At 39.3% G+C, this 21,947-nt stretch overlaps 3 protein-coding genes and 1 pseudogene across 5 annotated transcripts; 2 read left to right on the plus strand and 2 right to left on the minus strand.

Moving 5' to 3' along the window:
- Positions 1-2,383, plus strand: LOC117630882 (mitochondrial import inner membrane translocase subunit TIM14-3-like). The gene is made up of 3 exons (XM_034363722.1): positions 1-252; positions 828-1,006; positions 1,875-2,383. The coding sequence occupies exons 1-3, from the start codon at positions 250-252 to the stop codon at positions 2,029-2,031; spliced, it is 339 nt and encodes a 112-aa protein (XP_034219613.1). The 5' UTR covers positions 1-249; the 3' UTR covers positions 2,032-2,383.
- Positions 2,384-2,537: 154 nt separating this feature from the next.
- Positions 2,538-6,988, minus strand: LOC117630881. Of its 3 annotated transcripts, none has more exons than XM_034363719.1 (7): positions 6,613-6,988; positions 5,889-6,305; positions 4,745-4,936; positions 4,375-4,614; positions 3,953-4,170; positions 3,431-3,685; positions 2,538-3,312 (listed from the first exon to the last, which is right to left on the minus strand). In XM_034363719.1, the coding sequence occupies exons 2-7, from the start codon at positions 6,298-6,300 to the stop codon at positions 3,082-3,084; spliced, it is 1,548 nt and encodes a 515-aa protein (XP_034219610.1). In that variant the 5' UTR covers positions 6,301-6,305; positions 6,613-6,988; the 3' UTR covers positions 2,538-3,081. The 3 variants fall into 3 exon arrangements, with proteins under 3 accessions (XP_034219610.1, XP_034219612.1, XP_034219611.1); XM_034363721.1 differs by having other exon boundaries at positions 5,889-6,318; XM_034363720.1 differs by having other exon boundaries at positions 5,889-6,366.
- A 4,946-nt stretch (positions 6,989-11,934) lies between these two features.
- Positions 11,935-13,918, plus strand: LOC117632159 (annotated as a pseudogene).
- Positions 13,919-15,603: 1,685 nt separating this feature from the next.
- On the minus strand, positions 15,604-17,210 carry LOC117630480 (probable F-box protein At1g65740). The gene is made up of 2 exons (XM_034363189.1): positions 17,201-17,210; positions 15,604-16,766 (listed from the first exon to the last, which is right to left on the minus strand). The coding sequence occupies exons 1-2, from the start codon at positions 17,208-17,210 to the stop codon at positions 15,604-15,606; spliced, it is 1,173 nt and encodes a 390-aa protein (XP_034219080.1).
- Positions 17,211-21,947: the final 4,737 nt, after the last annotated feature.

The raw sequence follows: 21,947 nt of genomic DNA on the forward strand, positions 1-21,947 counted from the left end.
AAAAAAAATAAGAAAAGAAAGTCCTTTTCCTTCTACAAGTTGTTAAAGGGCTGGACCGCGTATAAAACCGCCTCCAAGTTGTTTTTTATTCCCCTTGGCTTGTTTTACAAGTACCTGGGTTCAGTTTATCGGCGGAGTTCTCGTTTGTAATTCAAGTATCAATTTCGTTCCGGACAATTACTTTTCGAAAACCATAAACCCAAGCTTGGGTGACGGAGCAGTTTCTTCGACCTCGAAGGATTTACAGATATGGTGAGTATTAATATCTCGCTCTTTCTCATATATTTTTCTTTAGATGTATCAATCTCTTTCTCATTCGTTGTTGTATTTAGAGGGTTCTGATTATGTGGGAGATTCTGAAATAGGGTTTTGCATCTGATTTGGGTGTAGATTAGGGCTTATTTAGCTAAACCCATCTTCGATTTCCGATAAATTGCCATGGGAGCTGAAAATTTTTGAAGCTTTTGACATAATAATAATTAAAAGAAGTCAGTTTTTGGATTATATGTTTATTATTGCGGTGGGATTTAATTAAACCCCAGTTATTTGTGCCCAATGAACCAAGGAGTTTAAGATTTTTAGTTTTAATGGGCTACAGGTACTGATCATGGAACACTTTCTATCTTTTTAAGTTTTGATTCATTAGAACTGAGGTATTGTACCATCCATGTTTGAGTTCGAAATTTCTGCTTTGTGTTATGTTTAATTTATAACGGTTTGATAAATTCTCAAGAAAGAGTTAACTGCACATAGTTGCGAGTTAATTTTTTTGCTTGCACAATATTGTGGACATAACCAGTGAAGCTTATGTATTAAATTTGCAACAGGTCACACCTTTGATCGGAGGAATCGCTGTAGCTGCAGCAGCTTATGCTGGTAGATATAGCATTCAGGCTTGGCAAGCATTCAAAGCAAGACCACCTACAGCTAGGCTGCGTAAATTTTACGAAGGTGGTTTTCAATCTGCCATGACACGAAGGGAAGCAGCCCTCATACTTGGAGTGAGGTACCTCCTGGCTTTTTTTTTTGAAATATATATATGTATGTGCTCCCATTGCTAGTATTTTCAAAAATATGGCCTGTTATTGGGGTTAGGGCTATCTTATCTTTCAAAATGTGCCTTTGGTAGGTTTGAGCCTAGGCACAATTGATTGTTAAAGGGATAAGCATGATACTTTCACCCTTCTGTGCAAGCCTGTCTGTTATTTAGAATCGAGAATTTTGTTAATTTCTTCTCTGCAAACATGTGCGCTTATTCTTCAACGGTCTTTTAACAATAGGGTTGGTTTTAAATTTAAACTGACTATGTCATTGCTTGACCCTTGAGGCGCTGCTCAGTGGCATCCAATAGATTTTAGGCTCACCTTGTGCTCAAATAGAATTTTGGAATGCTTGTTGGTGCTTACACAAAGTTGATTGTCTGTGGTCAAGTTCTCTGCGACTCCTGAACAAACTCAACCTTAGTACTTAGGCCTCGTACATGCTTCCCTGGTTCTTGACAAGAATTTTCTTAATTGGAGTAATTAAAAGAGTAAAATGGCATGTTTCTGACTTCCCCTTAGAGGGCTTTCTCTATAGTACTAGTAGACTTCCCAGTAGCTTTAACCATATTACATTGAGCTCAGCTTGTTCAGTGAATGAGCCAAAGTGTTGATCTTAATAAGCTCATTCTTTTATCGAAAAATCGTACTTGAATATCTTTACAACTACATGAACTCAACCCATGCAGAGTCAGCCCTGCTCAATTATAGCAAGTCTCAAGCAGTAAGTCTGAGACAAAATGCAAGCTGTAGGGTGCTGTTTCGTCGTCTTATTGCATTTATCCTCTATGCATGATGTATTTAGTTGTATATATTTTATATTTGTTTTCTCAGGGAAAGTACCCCGACAGACAAGGTCAGGGAAGCGCATAGGAGGGTGATGGTTGCTAATCATCCAGATGCAGGGGGTAGCCATTACCTTGCATCTAAAATTAATGAAGCTAAAGATATTCTGCTTGGAAGATCCAAGGGCACGGGCTCTGCATTTTGATAGTGTTGACTTGTCCGAATGCTCCAAAGGCCATTGTTTGTTAAGGTTTCACATAGAGAGTTTCAGTTGTGTCATCTCTGTTTCGGATCAATTATTTTCATTGTATATCAACAGGCGGTTTCAGTAGCCATAAACTTACACATTGAGGATCCTGTAGTTAGACCCTCTTTGAAAGTCTTGGACCTTTAATTTCATGAACTTGCTTAGTATCAGGCCGAAGTTTGTGGGAAATATTGAACACATCTTCAGACCTGGATGTGATTAACAAACCCTTTCCTTTCGACTGTAACTAACAGGCGATCATGTAATGGAATAGCCAAAAGACAACATTTGGCTTGAGTCATTTTAGCGATTTCGGCACCACCAGTTTAGTAGTTTATAATTCCTATACCAACTCGCAATGAAAGTGCCATAAGCAAAATTGAGAGTATTAAGCTGAAAGCTGCATTGCATTTAGAGTTTTATAATTTGTATAAAAGCGCTACTTTCTACTGTCAAAATCTGCATTGCATCCAAATGAAAGCTGAAAGCTTTGCTTTTTATTTTTGTCAAAGAAATGAAATACGACATTCATGGAATATGTCTAGCGAACACCACTGAATTTGAAACTTGGCTTTGTTTTTCCTTTTCGTGGTCTTCAAGTTTACCAGTTAGCTGATCCGGAAGATCATACTAGTTATCAACCCGAAAAAAGGAAAACAAGTCTCAACTGTAGAATCAAATTTGATTTGATATTTGCTGTTGGCTACAACATAGGTCACTCGTGAATGATGGCTGGTGAGAAAAACCGTGCACCCTAGAAGAGAGAAAAAAACCGTACACATTTGTCGCACTATTGCTTCTCATCATCTTATCATCCAAAGCGAAAATCCTCCAAAATTTTCCAAACTCTATTTCATGCGCCGCCTCCAAAATTATTCGAGCTCTATTTCGTTCTCCCCTGAGCAGAGGAGTAACCTGCAGTAATTCTATGCTATTTACATCAGAATTCCAAGTCAAAAGAACCAATATATCATAAACGGCCGTGAGAGAATCAAGCATTTGTTGATATCATATCTCTTCTGAATTGCCTTCCGATGGAGTTGTATCAGTAGCTACTTTTTTTTCTACTGGACCTTGAGGGCTTCCAAAAAGAGTAGTAAAAATCTGTCTGTGGCATTCATCACAGAAATACAAGTAGGAGAAGTGGCCTTCATTTGGGAGCTTGTGCACATAAGCTCCAGGTAAAACCCGTGCTATATAGTCGGTCACCGTTGGTGGGACTATCATATCACCCATTCCCTGTGCAACATTTATTAGAAATATATCATTAATATAAAAGCCAAGTCGAGTTAATGAATGCGTTATGAATTAGATTCATTCTATGTCCTTGGTTGTGAATTTCAGCGTTTGCACCAACCTGCCATATGTGTATTTGGCCTAGAAATCCAGTCAGCACGCATTCTGCCTCACTGTACATAGACCTGAATAAACGAAGAAAGCCTCTTTGTTGACACTGTTTCTGCACTTGAAGATCTGCCAAACTAAAACCCCACTCTGAGACTTGTAGCACAGCCTCCTCTATGAAGGGTTGGATACTCCCTTGGCGGATTGACTCCTCCACATCCCTTTGCAGATACTCTTCAATTTTTGGATCTTCAATTAGAATTTCATCCTGCAAATATCAAGAATATGAAAGTTGAGATCTTGTGCACTCAACTCAACTAGACATGCACAAAGTGGTCTGTGAGTACTTGTCTTAAACGGTGACAAAAATACGAAATTACTACTCAACCCAAGGCAGCAAAAGCAGTCTCATCAACACAAAAATATCCTGGCGTGTATGATCAAAAGACAAAGCTGCATAAAACCTGGGACTGATTCTGGGGAAAACAAGTGTACAATCGTGCAGACTATTTGAAGATGATAATAATGAACTCACCTTCTTCCCCATTGAAAGAGACAACCACCTATCAATCCTGTCATGTTTTCCTGATAGGAAGCTTCGGCGATAAAAAGATGCGAGAAATTTTGGAAATCTACGAGCTAAAAAATACATCACTTTCCTTCTTAGAACCCATGGTTCCCAAATTTTCTTCCTCTCTTCCTTAGTCATGCCCGGCTCATAGGGATTGATTATTGGGGCCACCATGGCTGCACCTGCAAGTTCACTCAAGATTCTTAACAAAACAATTAATCCCCAAAGAATTCTTTAGAATAGGAGGTGAGAGGAAAAGGAAAAGGGTCAGCATAAAATAAGACGCAGATCTTTGAGGGCTGTTAATTAAGATTATGATGAGCATGTAAAGGACCCAAACAGTAGTTAAACCAATATTATAAAATTGGAGAAAATAATTTATATACCTGCCACTCTGTCAGGAATGTATCTGAGAGAAGCCCAAGCATGCATTGCTCCACTTGAGTGGCCCAGCACCGAGAACTTGTCATCAAAACCAATACCATTGGCCAAGTACAGCATATCCAATGCCGATGAGTTAAGATCCCTGCCTGGATGAGGGTCACTCTCCCCAAAACCAGGAAGATCATATGTGACCAAGCGGATACCAAACTCTTCAAGTAATGATATCTTAATTCCCGGAATACCTTTTGATGAAAAAGAAGACATGGAGAAAAAAATGGGAGTTAAGTTCATAAATTTATATCAAGAGCATATATTACGGTCCCAATATTATAACCACCTCAAATAATTTGGCATTGCTAGCAATTCATTTACCTGCAAGTCGGGATGAAAGGAAAGAATGTGGAGCAATCAATAAAAATCGAGTGCGCTCAGCTGGGACACCTTGTTCATGATAAGCCAATCGTCTCCCATCTGGAAGCAATACATGACTAGCACTAGGAGGATGTATTTGCACTCTCTTCACTGACCGAACCAAGCTATCATGTTCGGTACTGAAATTCATAGCTGCACATGTTTAGTAATGTAGACACATCATATCATGCTTGCACCACGAAGGAAGAGAAATGAATAATGCAGTCAAATTCAAGTTTTGGAGATTCCACTCATAAAATGCTCGCAGTTCATTGAAAAACATTGACCTATCTAGAACGACTTTGCAATTTAAAACACAGCACATCAATCTAACATCAATCTATCCTAGCTATTAATGAGATCATAGTTCTAACACATACAAAAAGGTTGGGAACAAGAATATCAAAACCACTCCATAGAGGAATTGAAGTGAAGATCTACAATTTTCCCTATACGAACAATCCTTTATCACACTATTTCACGAACTTATAAAGAAACTTCTTACACATATAGAAGTTTTCCTTTTGGCATAGAAAGAAACCCCAATTTTTGTTGGGACAGTAAATGAAGGTTTTCCCTTCACTGGATAATTTAATACATTGCTACTCTTAGTGTGTGATATATCAAAACCACTCCATAGAGGAATTGAAGTGAAGATCTACAATTTTCCCTATACGAACAATCCTTTATCACACTATTTCACGAACTTATAAAGAAACTTCTTACACATATAGAAGTTTTCCTTTTGGCATAGAAAGAAACCCCAATTTTTGTTGGGACAGTAAATGAAGGTTTTCCCTTCACTGGATAATTTAATATATTGCTACTCTTAGTTGTGATATATCAGTCCTCTCCGTATTGAGATTGCAGAAAATCTGCAAAAAATCCTATTTATCAGTAACAATTTCACAGATCAAAGAGCTTTATCACAAAATTTCACGAACTTCTAGAGAAATCATTACTTTATCAGTAACAACTTATTGAACAACAAAAGCATAAACCTTTATAAAATTATCACACACCACTTGCACAACTGCATAACCAACTAGCTTTGAACATTCAAAAGTCATCAAACACAAACCAATATGAAGCAGAAGCAATATACCTGTAAGTGCAAGAATAGAAACGAAAAAGATCACCGGCCAAGCGTGAGCAGGATCGCGATCCTCTGGTAAAAACTCGTTCAAGTATCTCAATTTCGCCGAGGCTTTGGCGCAGGGCTTCCGGAGCTTTCGCATAATGTACGAGTCCTCAGTCAGAATGTTCTGCTCCACAATGTCCTTACAGCCTCTCCCCAAATCCACAAGTATCTCACCCCAAGCGATCGCGAAGCCCTTAATCTGATCCTTGAAGCTCTCCGATTGCTCAAACTCGCCGGAGCCGAAATCGGATGCTTGTGGGTCAAACGACGCCGTCGGAACTTCGATAGGATCGGCCGCAGCATATCGTATCCCCGAGTCACTCACCAGACTCGCTAGCTCGTCCCGCCATGAGTTCGATCCTCTTACCTCCGACATTTTCACTGAAAACACAGTCTATTGAGAGCTCAGAGAATCATTGAGAAGTTTCAATGGAGTTGAGCACTACATACATACAGATATATATAATATGAGAGATAGAGAGAGAAAGATACAGAGGTAATGATGTCAAAACTGCAACTTTTCAAGCGTGAAATTCAAGCAAGTTTTGTTTATTCTCATTTTTGTTAAAAAAGAAACAAAACAAAAAAATGAAACGACCACCATTCAACCGAATCGAAACCAACACAGAAAAAGTAAAAAAAAAAACAAAAATATTCAATAAAATAAAAAGAGCAAAGCCAAAAGCACCTCTGCTCAGCTCAGCTGCGTTTATCTTTTACTTTCCAACACTGAAAATGTCGGTTCCTCTGAAACTCTTGATCTGAATCGTATATCTACGGATACATACCATTCAACTTTTCATTGAAATTGACTTATTAGATTTTCAGCTGTTCGCCATCACTGGTCCTCTGCAAGCTCTCTTTATACGGAAAAGCTCTGTTCAGTGCGTGAAGATGAAGACGAAGAGTCGAAGAAGACGAGAACCGTTGATGATGTCACTTTTGGGTGTGAAGCGGGGACTGACGGTTGCGATGCGTCCACGTCGGCAACTGCTACGCCGTGATTTTAACGGCTGGCAACCGGTTCGGGCGGTGCGTGTCGTGTGGTTCTGCACACACTGTCCACCTGGAATTGCCGGTGCAGTGTACGTTGCTGGGCCCATGTGACATGGGAATGTTCTTTTTAATCTTTTATTCTCTCTAACTTTAAGGCCCAGGGGTATATTCTGTTCGATCTCAGCCGTTGGCTGTGGCAAAGTATAATCTTCCCTGCACTTGTAGTCCCATCGGACGGTGTTTAGACCATGTTGTGCTTTTCTAGGGACGTGGTAATAATTTGCTCTTTAGTAAATGGAACGGTAAGCAGGTAGAGGTTTAATCAGTTAGCTAAGATAATGAATTTACTACGTTTATTTTAGGGCAGTGATTTTCTCACTCTTATTTTATCTACTTACATTTATTTTTATTTTTTAATATTTTTTATTATAAAATAAAAGAAAATATAAGTTAATAAAAAAGGAGTGAGAACATAATAACATATAATTTTAAAAAACGATGAATTCTCTAGATTATTTGATGACGCATAAACCAAAGACTTAGGACCCATTTAATTTATGGGAAATCAATTGTTTTCTCGTCCAAACATGGGAAAATGAGTCAAGAATGCAAATTTTTCATTACTATTTTGTCCATGAACAATTTTCTCCAGCGGAGTTGGCAACAACAGAGTTCATTGTAAAAAAAACTGCACCAGCAACCCCCTCCCTCTCCCCCAACCCCCATAGCTTTCACCACCGCCCCCTTGCGAACCTTGACCCAACCCCACAGAAAGAAGAAGGCCAAGCCATCTGACAGAGCTAACGAAGCTCATAATTTTCTCGCCGACCTTAGACAAATCCATCTCATCACCTAGAACAACAAAAATGGGACCAAGAACAAAACCCTAGGACTCTCCAAAATCTCCCAAATCCCAAATATTTCGTCACTCCAAAATCTCCTTTTTTGGCCATTGCTGCACTCCCTCTTTTCTGTCTTCCTCCATTTCTTCTCCTTCGTCTTCTTCTTCAAGCTTTGTACTCTCCCACAACCTGAAAACCCATAATTCTAAGCTTGCCCACATGTCTCTAGAACGACCCGAATCCGACTCCTCTCTTGCGAACCCGACCCAGACACAGAGAGGGCGAGAGAGGAAGAGAATGAGATAGTGAGTCGGGGTGGGGCAGATATGTGGGTGGGGTTTGTATGGCTTCAATGGTGGTTGGGAGGGGAGGTGGTCGGAGATGTGGGTGGGGTTTTCAAGTTCTGGGCAGAGAGAGAGAGAGAGAGCAAGAGAAAGAGAGAGCGAGTGGGGAATATTTTTCTTCTCTGTTTTTAAAAATCTGATTCAATAATGTTTTTAAAGAATTTTTTATTATTTTTGTTTGCATTAGCCTTCAATCAATTGTATAACTATTTATTCTTTGAGCTTGTATACTATTCATGAAAAGCCCAAAAAAAAAAGAAAAACCAACGAATTTAATTCTCATCTCCCATTTTCTCTGTGCCCTTTCTATCACCTCATTATTCTTATGACATATGTCCTTCCCTGTCCACTTCTACCACTAGCATTATAAAGAAACTCTCGAACACGGTTTTGTTTTTGTTTGATATGTTAAATTTCACTTTTTCCCTTTTAGTATTGATTTTGGAGAAGAGAGAAAAAAAAAAAACAAACTAGGTTTTTAGTAAAAAACTCATTTTTACGTGACATATTATACAACTAGGTTTTTAGCCAATTAGTCATAGACCTAAGATCTTTATGTATTTAATTATACAGTTATGAAACGATACTTAATTCTCATTCAAATATTGTTCATTCTCTGAAAAATTTATGGAGAGTTATTTACACTAACACTCCTTGAAATTTTCGACTTTTTCATAAAACCCTGTGAGATTTAAGAAATTACACGAACACCCTATAAGGTTATAAATTGTTTTCACAAAACTCTTTTTCATTGATTTTTCTTCCAGAAATTGATGATTTTATTAATAAATAAAAAATCTCTAAATTAAAAAGTTGGGCTTTGAGATTAGATTGCATATACATTCAGTGAGGTTAATTTTGTCATTTGCATAAGTTTTTTTTTCAATGAAATCATCATATTATGGACGAACTGTAATGACCCAAACCAAAAATTCATTATTAATTATTAATTTATTTTGAGGAAAGACGATTTTGTCCTTGGAATATTTTATTAAGGAAAAGTTGACTTTTTAACCGGAAAGGAATTTGACAATTCTACAGACACCATTGCGTAGAGCACAGTGAAATGAGTTTATAGACACGTAGTGGGCCCGAATCGGAGTTGTAACGAGAGAGTTATGTTCAAAAGAAACTCAGTGGCACAATCGTAAATATTTCAAAAAGGGATTTTATAAAAATCAAATTTCTCTTTTTTTTTTCCTCTCTCTCTCTCTCTCTCTCCCCCTCCCGCGACCTCGCTCCTCTCCGTCTCCTTCTTCCCTTCGAAACTCCGGCCACTGGCCACTGCTGTGGACGGGGCCAGTACCAAACTGACCGGGACAACGTTCTCTTCCAGCCCCAGCCGGCTCCCGCTTCCAGCCGCCGCGGTTTCGCCGGAATTTGGAGAAGAAGCGGCCGGTGTCATCCGATCTTCACAGCCGCCGATCTCCCTCCTCCGGCCACCATTTCCGTCGAGCCAGGTATGAATTTTGAACCTCTCGAGCTATTCTAGCTGCCTGTTGGGTAGGAATTAATCAATTCTCAGTGTAGCTATTGGATTTTCGAACTTGAAGTTTCGGCCGGTTTTTGGCCTCCCTGATCGGCCACTTCCGGTCAGTTTTTGGGGTAGGTCCAAGAACAAAAGTGGTTCCAAATATAGTGTTATACCTAGGGTAGGATTTTGGAGCCGTGGTTTTGAGTTTTTCCGGCAATGTGTAATCGCTTTGGACACCCATCGCTGCCGGCGTGTGCGGCGGCGCATGGGTGAGGGTAGTGCAGTGGCACTGTGTCCTGTTACGATCCTTAGGTTGTCACGAGCGCGTTGGAATTCGCGGATCTCAATTTAGATACCGTTTGAGCCTCGAACGGATTTTTCATATTATGCGATTTCCGGGTTCAGCACTGTTGAACCGTTGGATCGTACTCAATTTCAGCTTTGTTATTCTATATAATCCCAGGATCGTGTAAGATTCAACAGATTGTGAATTGGAGTTCCGGTTACTCCGAAATCGCGAACCCTAGGGTTAGGGTTTATAAATTATGCGATTACACGATCGTGATCAATCCTATTGTCCGAATCAGACCAGACTTGCAGGAGATAGTTACTTAAATGTGAGGAACTTATAGGAACTCTCAAATTGGTAATTGGAAGTCGTGGACCCCACGGGGTTCTGTATTGACCAATATGGAAGTTTATAGCTTAGTGAAGTCTCGGGTTTTTTCAAACAGTTCTAAACATCTGAATTGCTTAAGTGGGCATAAGAATGACGTTAAAGTTAGTGCACGCACTTCTAGGAGCCGGGGGTCAGAGTTTTAATTAAATACTTATACCGAACAGTTTTATTAATTAAATATTCATGGTGGTTTAACCAGGCACTCGGGGCCAGGCAGACCCGCAGAAGGGACATTCAGGAGGTCTAGCTAGCTAGGACCAGGAGTAAGTGGATTTTCCTTTTATAAATGATTTTATGCAATTGCATTTCATTATTTGATCTTGAATAAGTTTTATTGAGTATGATTTTCCTGGCATGATTTGTTGAATTTAAATATCTTTATTTATATGCTGCTTAGTTGAATGTGCTAAAGATATATGGAAAGTAGAGATTGAGATTATATCAGAGAAAATGGCAGCAGAGTTCTAGATTTAACAAAAAATTCAGTTATTTATCAGAATTTTCAGAAAATCTTATATTTTCTTAAACCACCGTGGGTACCCAGTTACAGAAACAGTTTGCTTTCAGAATATGTTGCCTTCAGATATGACGATGTCCACAGACATCCAGTTTGCTTTCAGTTTGTCAATGCACTTGACATTTGCCTCACGAGTTTCGGGGACGCCCGAACCGTGAGAGCCAGGAATGCGGATCAGGCCGACTACGGTCCCCTGAATCCTGTTAGTTTGCGGCTCGGGTTGACTTTGTGTCACCGAGACCTGCCAGGGGAATTGACGGATACCAGGAATTGACGAAATTAAAGGGGTACACATAGGTGGTAGTTTTAAATTGATTACAGTGCTTTTATGCGAGTTTTATTGATTTTGAATATGATTTGCATATACGTATATAAAATTTGTGAATGCCTTGATTTTAGTATTATTCAAATACAGATTACATAATCAGTTTTATATAACTGTTTTTACAGTGGGGGTTAGTATATTCTTATGCTATTTTCTAAACCTTTATTTTGTCCACTCACATTTTTGAAAGTTTTGCGCCCCCAGGCTATAGACGTGCACAGAAAATCCACCACTGGGCCATTTTTCCGTCTTCCGCGCCTTTCCCTCATTATAGAAGCTTTGTTTTGTAAAAGGATTGATTTATCTGTAAATTTTTAGTAATTGCTCTGCTATTTGTCCTAGATTGAGAACTGAACTCTTGAATTGTATATCTAAGTATACTGGCAGTTGGTTGCTTAAAAATACATGCTCGTTTTGACAGGTGTAATTTTGGGATTGAACAAATTGCAGGAGAGATTCTGCCGAATTTTCGGTAGAAATCAAGATTAAATTGAAAATCAGTTTTAATTGGAAGGGCAAATAGGTCAAGTGTGCCCGACATTCACTAAGTGTCGGACACGCACAGGGTCCGACTCAAATTTCAAAGCGGAATTTGAATTGGGTCCTGTCACGAACAATCAATAAAAAGGAATTTTGTGAAAACACAAAAAACTTCAGGGTGTTAGTGTAAATAACCCGCCACTGTCTCCTTCTTAACCAAACGGCGCGTTTTACCTCTCAAAATCTTCGCGCGCGCCGCTCGAGCTAACGAGACTCTGGTTTTTGGTGCATGCCATGTGTTTGATGAAAGTATTCTTTAGCTGAGGAAGAAGGTTGAATCTTTTCAAGCTGCCATGGCTGGTGAGCCAGTCGTTTAAGATCAACAACGACAACGAACTTTGAAAGCAAGCACTGGGGCGAAGGTTTGAGGCTGCCTAAGCCGAACTTGATTTACAACAAAAGAAGACTGTAAAGAGACCAAAAACCGAGGAAGCTGGAAAGAAATCGCATATCCCAAGTTCTTCGGCTGTTGATTCTTCAGCAATGTTAACAGCATCAACCTCACGTTCAACGCCATCAAAGAAAGGTTTTCACTGCAAAATCTTAGCTTAGCTTTTGCTGATTTATTCCTTATTTTGTATATTAGTTTGAATTTACTTAATTTTTATTCTTCTTGTGGCTTATTTGTAGGGCCTTTCACTTTTTCTGGTTATGTTAATTCCCAAGGTACTGCTTCAGTTTTGTGCCTATAAGCTGCTGTTAACCTAATTTAGGTAAATTGGATTAATTTTGTACGAGCTTCTTCAGAGTGGAGACTCGGCTCAGAAGTACATGCAAGGATCCAGAAGCAAGAGAATTGACAATTGGATCCTCCTTGACAATTACGTGCAAGGACGTAGCGTTTCGACTGGCTCTCGTGCCAGGGCGTTGCAGATTCATTCGAAGTGCTCCAAAAAACACATCGATCAAGCAAAAAAAAAGAAAAGAAAAGAAAAGCATGGATTGTTTGATTTGCCCCAAGATTTCCATTGGTGAGATTTGTGTTGCTCAGCATATGGTTGCCACGTGTGACAATTTTGTTCTTCATAAAATAAGTCAGAGTGAGTATAGGTTGGGCCAAATTCTTTTTGCTGATCTTGACAGTCACAAGTTTAAAATCCGAATTGGAATGGCTTGTTTTTACTGTTTATGATCACGTTATTCTGCTTTCAGTAGCTGGAGAGATTTGTCTTGTGTGATTGATGATAAGATCTGAAGAACTCTGTTTCACTTTTTTTGGTTATATTTTGCCTTTTACTTTGAAAGATTCACCCTGATGCTTGCCTGTATTTGGATTACAGCTTTGATAAAATTTAGCCAATGCATGAGATGTGGAAAGGCTATATTGTGCAACTTCTGAAAACTACTGGGTGAGTATGTCTTGTTCTTTGCAGACGTCACAGTTATGCGCCTTTTCATGTTTAGTTAATGGTCAATCTTTTTGTTCTTTCTTTCTTTCTTTCTTTAGCATTTTAGTTTTAGGGGGCAATATTCTTGTTATCTGTTTGGTCTTTGATGTTTTCATTCAATACTGCAGGAAGAATCGGCTGGCTCAATGTCTTGTTACTGCAGATCTACATGGTGCTATCATGTCAGGTTTATTTCTTAATTTGTTTCGTTAACAGTTAATCATAAAGATTTTCTTGTCATGAACATACTTTTTGTTCATCCACCTCTAATCAGAACTTTCCAAGTCGTATCCTAAATTCTTATGACACCACATTCTTGTTGAAATACTTACTGTAGTTCCTTGTCTATTTTGTGGCAGTTGCTGAGTGTAAAGTAACTTCCTACACTGGAGTGGGTGGTATCATGATTCGTGAAACAGCAGAAACATTGATGATAAATTCAAACTTTAAATTAGTTGAGATGTTCTTGGTACAACTCATGTGTTGATGAAACTTTGCATTGAATGTAAACATGTGTGCACAACAGATGATTGCTTCTCCTCTCATTCTGTGAATTAATGTTGGAAATGCTGATGGTTTCATTTATCTGTTTTGGGGGTTATTTGCAGTGGTGCCCAAAAGGTTTTCAGTTTTTATATATCAGGTTGATTGCTGGAAGATTACCTTGCATGGGGACAAACTCACTTCAAGAAACTTGAGTTTGTGATTGTCTCAAGTGATTTCTTCACTGTATACATGGGATATAAGAAAATTTGATTCTACAATCCACTTTGTTTTCATATTCAATGTACCATGAAAAGTTATGCCGTATTCTGACCCGTGGTAAATTGCAGAACAGTCGGACTTTCAAGCAATAACATTGACAGCCATATCAGAAATTCAGTCAACAAGTTCCGCAGAAATGCCGGGTAACAGTGAAAGTCAACTAAAAGGATCCCCTTATGTTACCAAGACATGGTGCTCTATTGGGTGCTTCTTTGATTTGAGTCGTTTGACGATGTTGGTTGCCGGATGAGCAGCTGAGACGGCTTTAGCACCGAACCTTCAAGAAGAGTACTGATCACAGCAGGATGGAGACTGGACTCTTACAGGTACCAGCTGGTCTTCAGCATGCCGCTATACAATTCATTGCTGGGCATCAAATATGAAGGCTATTGCAGGTACCAGCTGGTCTTAAATTTTGAGTTCAGGATTATATAAGAGCAAAAAAATGAAGGCTATTTGCATATAAATCTATCTTTGCTTGTGGAAAACATGCATTTCCAATAATAAGAAAATCTGTTATCTTCCTAGTCATGGAAGATTTTTATTTTTGACATGGTATATGATTACAAAGCATGGAAGCACAGCCTCCGAATTCAAAAGCACAAGCATTTTGGGCTCACAAAATTGCTCCCCCATTCCATGGCAGAATCAAATTCACCCTCTTCGTCATCCATGAGCCCATGTGCATGATAATGAGCAGTGTGCCCTGCATTCACTCTACACACCACAATGGCCTTCCTTGCACACTCTCGTTTCCCAGCAAACTTGGCAGCATTTCTTTTTACAAATGGTTGATAAGCCATTGATCCCTAATGAACAATTAATGGCGGCACCATGGAATTGCAGAAGTTCATTCCCATCAACCACCAACCTCTCCACCCTCATACGAATCCGATCCTTTTCGTACTTGGATTTCACCATCTTCCTATACTCTTCAAAACCATGAAGAACATCCAAACTGTGGTGCAGAAAGATCTTCTGGTTTTGAAGGCACTTCCTTTGGTGGAGGAGCAGAAAGATCTTCTGGTTCTGATTTTTGTTTTCATGGGGATCTGGATCTTGGCTTGGGCTTGAAACACTTTATGGTGGAGCTTGGATGGCAAACCAGAGCAGCCAGAGAAGCTGCAATCAGGCACCTTTCCACCATGCTTTTCTTTGTGAAAGTAACCATTGCTCTGCACCAAAGTGCACTCAAAAGATTTTTAAAACTCAAAATCCAAGATTTTAGTCCCAAAGTTACGTAAACTCGAGGCAAAATGGGAAAGTGGTTGATTTAATTGCATGATTTTGGGGGTACATAAATCACCAATAAAATCGCAAGAGAATGATCAAAACATATGGGGTCAGCAGCGACATGCATGGAAATATTTTTGGTTATAATTCTTCCACCACTGGGTGTTTTGCTTCGCTACGGTTGTAAGGTAAAGTCACATTGTCATTTATTAAACAAAATTAGATTATTAAAAATTTCAATTTTTGGGGGTTGCTGGCCGGTGGAGCCTTTGTTGGGAGCAGACAGGGGAAGTGTGTATGTGTGCTGAGTTTATTTTTTCTTTTTCGAGTTTTAAATCTTAATTTCATTTTTTGAATTATTTTTAGAGGGTTATAATTGAAATTGAAATGCTAAAATATAGTTATTGGGTGCGAATTGAAAAATTCAATTCAAACTCTATTTATATAAAGAATAAGGATACAAGGATTTATAACGACTATAAAAAGTTCAAAGTTGTATTAACTATTCAGAGCAGCTTTCTACATATCTTAGAAAGCTTCAAGCAGCAGGCCAAGAGAACAAATAGAACAAGCGTTTTACAACTGAATTTTTGGCACAACCCAAATTGGAGGAGACCTACTCTTCTTAATTAGTTTCCTTATACATGTACCGCTTTCACTTGTGATATTAAAAACTCCAAAGTGAAAGCTTCCACTTGCAACGTTATAAACACCAAAATCATGAGGTCCATGAGGTCCAACATCATGTGCAACACGTGTATCGTCGTGGCTGAAGTATATGCAATTCGGTTGACATCCTGGAAACTTTGAAGCCAACACAGATATAGAAGAGTTATCACCCAAGAAGAGTGCAACATCACCTAAGGTTTTTTTGGCACTCCACTTACCCTTCTCATAATCCAATTCAAAAATTTTGAATTCATATGTCACCTGTGTTTTGTCGTCTTCAATATCAATATGTTTGTGAACCATCCACAATTCTTTCTCATTTGGATTCACGAGATATGTCTTTTGCGGATGATCTGGTGCCCGGCGTTTTGCAACTAATTTTTCGTCTGAGTTAGACTGACTAGTTATATCAAAACCTATAAGGTAATTACGAATGGTAACGGCATAAAAGCTATCTTCAACATGAACAACTTCTTCAATCCCATTCCAATGTTGATAAACATAAGTCCATGTTGGATCTTTATTAAGTCTAATAAATGCCATTTGACATTGGTCCTCGTATATGATCAGAACAATGCAGTTGTTTGCATCTAATATTGGATCTGCTGAAAGCGTGGCCTTCAAAAGAAAATAGTTGGGGGCATGAGCCCAACCGACCAAGTCATCTGGATCTTGGGGGATTAGCGGAGGCAGGCGAATGATTGAATTTTCTTTCATTCTCCCCCCTTTGGCCCTAACAAATGGATTTGTTAGGGTTACAGTAAAGCTCTTATCCATAGCTATTAACCATCCTTTTGAAGACCCACAAAATCGCTTATTTGACAATTTTAATTTCAAATCAAAGATCCGATCATTCATGACATTGTATAATCTCCATATACCGTTTTTGCCGGTAGATATCAAGAGCATTGGAGGATGATGATCAAAAGTTGACATCTTACCACGTCTTTGATAATCCTTGGCTGCACTATGCCATGACTTACAAACAAGACTGAATCGCAAATAGTCTGACGATGCCACTAATTTCTCTAAAACTAAATCCAAATTTTGGTCACAAAGTTTTGCCCAATCTAAACAAAAACAAAAACAAACACAATTAGAGAGATGATAATGATGGAAATGTCCACCATAGTTTTTATAAAATACATGCGCAAACAATAAACATTTAAAAAAAAAAAAAAAAAAGAGAAAAAAGAGGAAAGGCGTTATTAATTTTTCTATCAAAGATGAGAATATTATAATCCAAAAATAGTCAAAGTACATCCGGACATAGCAATCGAATATACAAGAAGTTAGAAAAATAAATAATAAAAAATTTACAACGATCTATTAAGATGGGGTTATCATATTAGTTTTTGTTTTTGTTGTTGGGGTTATCATATTAATTATGTTCAATACCAAGATGCGAAATAAAATGATTTTCTGGGAGATTAGAAAATTGCATTCAACTTTGAAGAGTACAAATTGCAATATGCAATAAAAGAGAAACCAATGCCAAACATACCTGAACTCATAATTACCAATTCGGAACAAGTTTTTATTGTTGCTGTTGTTGAGAAGACACAGAGGAATATGCAGAGAGATACCAAAAAGAAAATAAAAAGACTCGGTCGAAAGAAGAAGGAAGGTTTTTTGACAGGACCCGATCCCAACTCCACTTTGGAATTCGAACCAAGTTCTATGCGTGTCCGACACCTGGCAACTGTCGGGCACAAATGATCATTTTACCCTTCCTGCTACAGTTACTATTAAAACTTTCTTTGGACTCCTGCCGAAAATTCGGCAGAGTCTCCCCTGTATTTTGATCAAACCCAAAATCTTCCACCTGTTAAACAAGCAAATAGCTTTTCACCAACTGCCAGAATAAACAACCAAACATTCACCAGTTCAAGTTTTCCACTAAAACTAGATATCAGAGCATTTTCTACTAATTACAAGATTTCAAGAACTTTTACAATAAAATCCTACGTTTCTTGGCGGTGCGGAAGCTAAGAGTGGCCCGGTGGTGGATCCCTGCGCACTTCTACGGCCTGGGGGCGAAAAACAAGTTGGAAATGTGAGTGGACGAAAATAATATTCTTGAAACAAATTTATAATCATCATAACCCCCATGGTAAAAATAAAATGATAAGTAAGGCTACAGTTCGGCTGTATTCAAACACGAGGCCTTCATTTAAACATACCTAAATATATATATATATATATATATATATATTTGTGTTCGTATAGCTGAACAAACATACGGAAATATAAAACATGCATGAATATCGAGATAACTAGTTTAAAATGACTGAAAACAATAATTATATAAAGGTACTGAAATTCCTTTAAAATTACCACCTAAGTGTACCCCTGTAAATCCGTCAATTCCCCTAGCAGGTCTCGGTGACACAAAGTCTTTCCGAGCCGCAAACTGGCAGGATTCAGGGGACTATGGTCAGCATGATCCGCCGGCAGGTCTCGATGACACCAAGTCGACTCGAGCCGCTCTGGCAAGATGCAGGAGACCGTAGTCAGCCTGATCCGCAATCCTGGCAGGTCTCGGGGACACAGAGTCAGCCGAGCCGCAATCCTGGCAGGTCTCGGGACACCAAGTCTGCCGAGCCGCAAATCCTGGCACTCACGGTCCGAGCGTCCCCGAAACTCGTGAGGCAATGTCAAGTGCACTGACAGAACTGTAAAACAGACTGGATGTCCGTAGACATCGGTCCATCTGAGGGTAATCACCAAATAAAAATGGGTATGTGGTGGTTTTAAAATAAATTACTTTAGAGAAATCTGAAATAACTGTAATTTCAATTTATGCTGCTATCTCATCTGATTCAAACCTCAAACTCTGTCTCTATCACTTTTAGCATGTGTAAGTAAGCAGCACAGAATTATAGAACTATTTCTGTACTAATCATGCTCGGAAACATAACAAAACTTATTCAAGATCAAATAATGAAGTTTATTCAGATAAACTCGCTTATAAAAACTTATTTATATAAAATCATTTATGTAAACTCATTTATATAAATCGTTTATATAACTCATTTATATAAAATCATTTATGAAAGAAAGTCCACTCACAGCTGGTCCGAGCTAGCTGGACCTTTTGAAGGTCCCTCCTGTGGCACAGTCTGGCCTCTGGTGCCTGATTAACCATGATTAATAAAACAGCTTAATAAAAGAATTAAATTAAACATCCTGCCCTCGGCTCCTAGAATTGCGTGCACTCATTTTAAAGTCACTCATATGCCCACTTTAGTCTTTCAGACAATTAGAACGGTCTTGAAAGACCCGAAGCTTTACTAAGCGATAAACTGCCAGACCAGCCAATCCGGAACTCCGTGGGGTCCACGATCTCCAATGGACAATCTGGGATTCTCTAAAGGTTCCTCACGAAGAAAGAACCATGTTCCGCAAATTTGGTCTGAAACGGACGGTCGGATTAGCCAAAATCGCGTTATCGCTTAAAACCCAAACCGTAGCCCCAGGGTTCGCGATTTCGGAGTATCCAGGACTCCGATTCGTAATCCGTCGAATCCTACACGATCCTGAAATCATGTAGAACGACATATCTGAATTTGGGTGCGATCCAACGACTCGACGACACTGCACCCAAGGATCGCGCAATATGGAAAATCCATTCGGGGCTCAAACGGACTCCAAATCGAGATCTGCGAAATCCTACGCGCTCGTGACAACACGAGGATCGTAAAACTACACAGAGTCACTTCACTACCCTCACCCACGCGCCGCCACACGCGCATGCAGATTGGGTGTCCAAAGCAATACCGGATTGTCGGAAAAACTCGGAACCAAGACTCCAAACTCCTATCCTAGGTAAAACACCTCATTTGGAGTCACTTTTGTTCTTGGACATACCCCAAAAAGTGGCCGGAAATAGCCGATGACGGCGGCCAAAGTTCGGCCGATTTTCAAGTTGAAAATCGAGTGATCTAGAGGTGAAATCGATCAAAACCCAGCCAACCATCAGTTAGAGCATGAAAAATAGCTGAGAAATCATACCTTACTTGAACGATTTGGTGGAGAATTGAGGGAGAACGAAGAACTTGAAGTTTGGACTGAAAACCGGCGGAAAACTCCAGATTCCGGCGAGCTCCGGCCGAGGCAAGGGCGGCGATGGGTCAGGTCGTGACGGCGAGGGTGTGGAGGAGCTGTTGGTACCGGTGCCAGAGATCGGCTCGACCTGTGGCGGCTGCTAGGACGACGGGAAGGCGCGGAAGTCGCGGCTGCGCGCGAACGAGAGGAGAGAGAGAAAGAGGAGAGAGAAAGGAGAAAAGAGATAAAAATTTGACTTTTTGTCCAAATTATCGTTTTGCCCTTCGCGGTATTTTGACCGTATTTTCTTCGTTACAACTCCGATTCGAGTCTACTCCATGTCTACGGACTCGTTTCGTCGTGCTCTACGCAACGCATAAGCGGAATTGCCAAATTCCTTCTCGATCAAAAAGTCAACTTTTTTCCTATTAAATAATGCGAGGGCAAAATCGTCTTTTTGCTAAAATAAATTAATCCTAATGTTTAGATATTTTGTTACTTTTTAGATATTTTGTTTTGGGTTATTACATTTTTACCATAAATCACCGAAATAATTGAACTCAAGTTGAGTACACATAAAAAATCTCACGCATGCTTATATATATGTACACTGATTGCCTTTAAAGAATAGGATTGCACAGATTTCCTAATTAGCCCAAGGATTGGATTTGGATTAGGAAATCAGCACAAACAAATGATCCAATCAGGAAATCCGAAATTTGACACACAAAAATAAAAGTTGGGGACACCTGAAACCTAAACCTATTAGGATAGGATTACCAAAATAATAAAATAATATACAAACTTGGGTATGGTTACAACTTATTACAACTTAAAGAGATTGTGTTTGATTGGTTACTTGTTGGACTTTTTTTCTTCTTTCTTTTTTCTTCTTTTTCCAATCAGCATTGGTTGCGCTTCCTCATAGGAGAGGTACGGAGGTGCTGGTGCTGCCGCCACAGTAAAACCCTCCCGCTCAAGTCCATCCTCCATCTCAGTCTGCAGAGTAATATTTGACCAAAAAATTGATATATAAAAAAATAATAAAAGACTGAGTAATAAAATAAAGACAAAAATATTAGGTTGTGAGATGACACGTGTACGGTTGGGATTGAAAGAAAAAAGAAATAAAGAAAGAAAGAAAAATAAAGAAATAGAAATAGTAACAGAGGGGGCACTCATCAGCCTATTCCTCGCATACCTTGGTCTCAGACTCTCGGACCAGATTTTTGGCAGATTTTTCTCTACAAAATCACACTCACTTTGTGGTGGTTCATTCAACAACATGGCTGCTAATGCTAGTAATTGTTGATGCTCTTTTTGGGAGGGTCAACTTAGATAGAGATGGAATGGTGGATGATGGGTGAAGGTGAGGACCTTTAGCATGTGTGTGAAGATTAGGACAAACGGTAAATATATAGAAGACGAGATATACATGGTTCACCCTTTATGAATGGGTGAAGGTGAGGACCTTTAGCATGTGTGTGAAGATTAGGGCAAACGGTAAATATATAGAAGACGAGATATACGTGGTTTACCCTTAATGAATGAGCTATGTCCACGAAGAAGTATGTTCTCATTATAATAATGTATGCTTATATTTGTACATAGGGTTGGACCCAAATATAAAGATAAGAAGGGAGAAGCCCATGATTAAAGATAAAGCCCAGCCTAGGGATCCCGTTTAAGTGGAGAGTGGTCTCCTCTTATAGGTGATGGGAAGTCTTCACTTCTTGTAGTTTTCCAATGTGAGACTCCTCTTACTTTGCTTAGAGTTGTGACTTGTGGTAATGCTTCTTTGGTTAAGGTTATGACCTCTCAAAGCATGGCAAGTGGATGGTCTAGGCAAGCTAGTTGCTCGGTTAGTTACGGTGCCAACAGTAGTTCCCCAAGTTCGCGAGTAAGAAAGTACTTCTTGATTGGGGACTTGTAATTTTAAGTGCACTGGCCGAGCAACACCACAATTTGTCTTCCATGCTGTATAATGCACTACCCATAATCCCCCAAGTCTCCAGGTAAGAAGGACATTGGAGGGAGGGAACTTGCAACAAAAGCCAAGTGGTTTGCCAAGTTCTTATTTTGTTATGCAAGGGTGTTGAAGGGCATCATAGTACACCGAAGGGCAGGGGTGCCGAAGGTACAAGACTTGCATGTCGTAGACAAGATGCTGAAGGAATGTAGGTGCCGAAGGCACAAGACTTGCA

The sequence above is a fragment of the Prunus dulcis genome, chromosome 6 (genome assembly GCF_902201215.1).
Source record: "Prunus dulcis chromosome 6, ALMONDv2, whole genome shotgun sequence".
NCBI classification, from domain to species: Eukaryota; Viridiplantae; Streptophyta; class Magnoliopsida; order Rosales; family Rosaceae; genus Prunus; species Prunus dulcis.

Excerpts from the sequence above, each read along its gene's own strand:
- LOC117630881 (XM_034363719.1), bottom strand. The coding sequence starts at position 6,300 with ATGTCGGAGGTAAGAGGATCGAACTCATGGCGGGACGAGCTAGCGAGT. Across the intron at positions 4,615-4,744 it reads CCTTTCATCCCGACTTGCAG|GTATTCCGGGAATTAAGATA; the intron begins GTAAATGAATTG and ends TTTCATCAAAAG. Across the intron at positions 3,313-3,430 it reads GCCAAATACACATATGGCAG|GGAATGGGTGATATGATAGT; the intron begins GTTGGTGCAAAC and ends AATGTTGCACAG.
- LOC117630882 (XM_034363722.1), top strand. Across the intron at positions 1,007-1,874 it reads GCCCTCATACTTGGAGTGAG|GGAAAGTACCCCGACAGACA; the intron begins GTACCTCCTGGC and ends TTGTTTTCTCAG.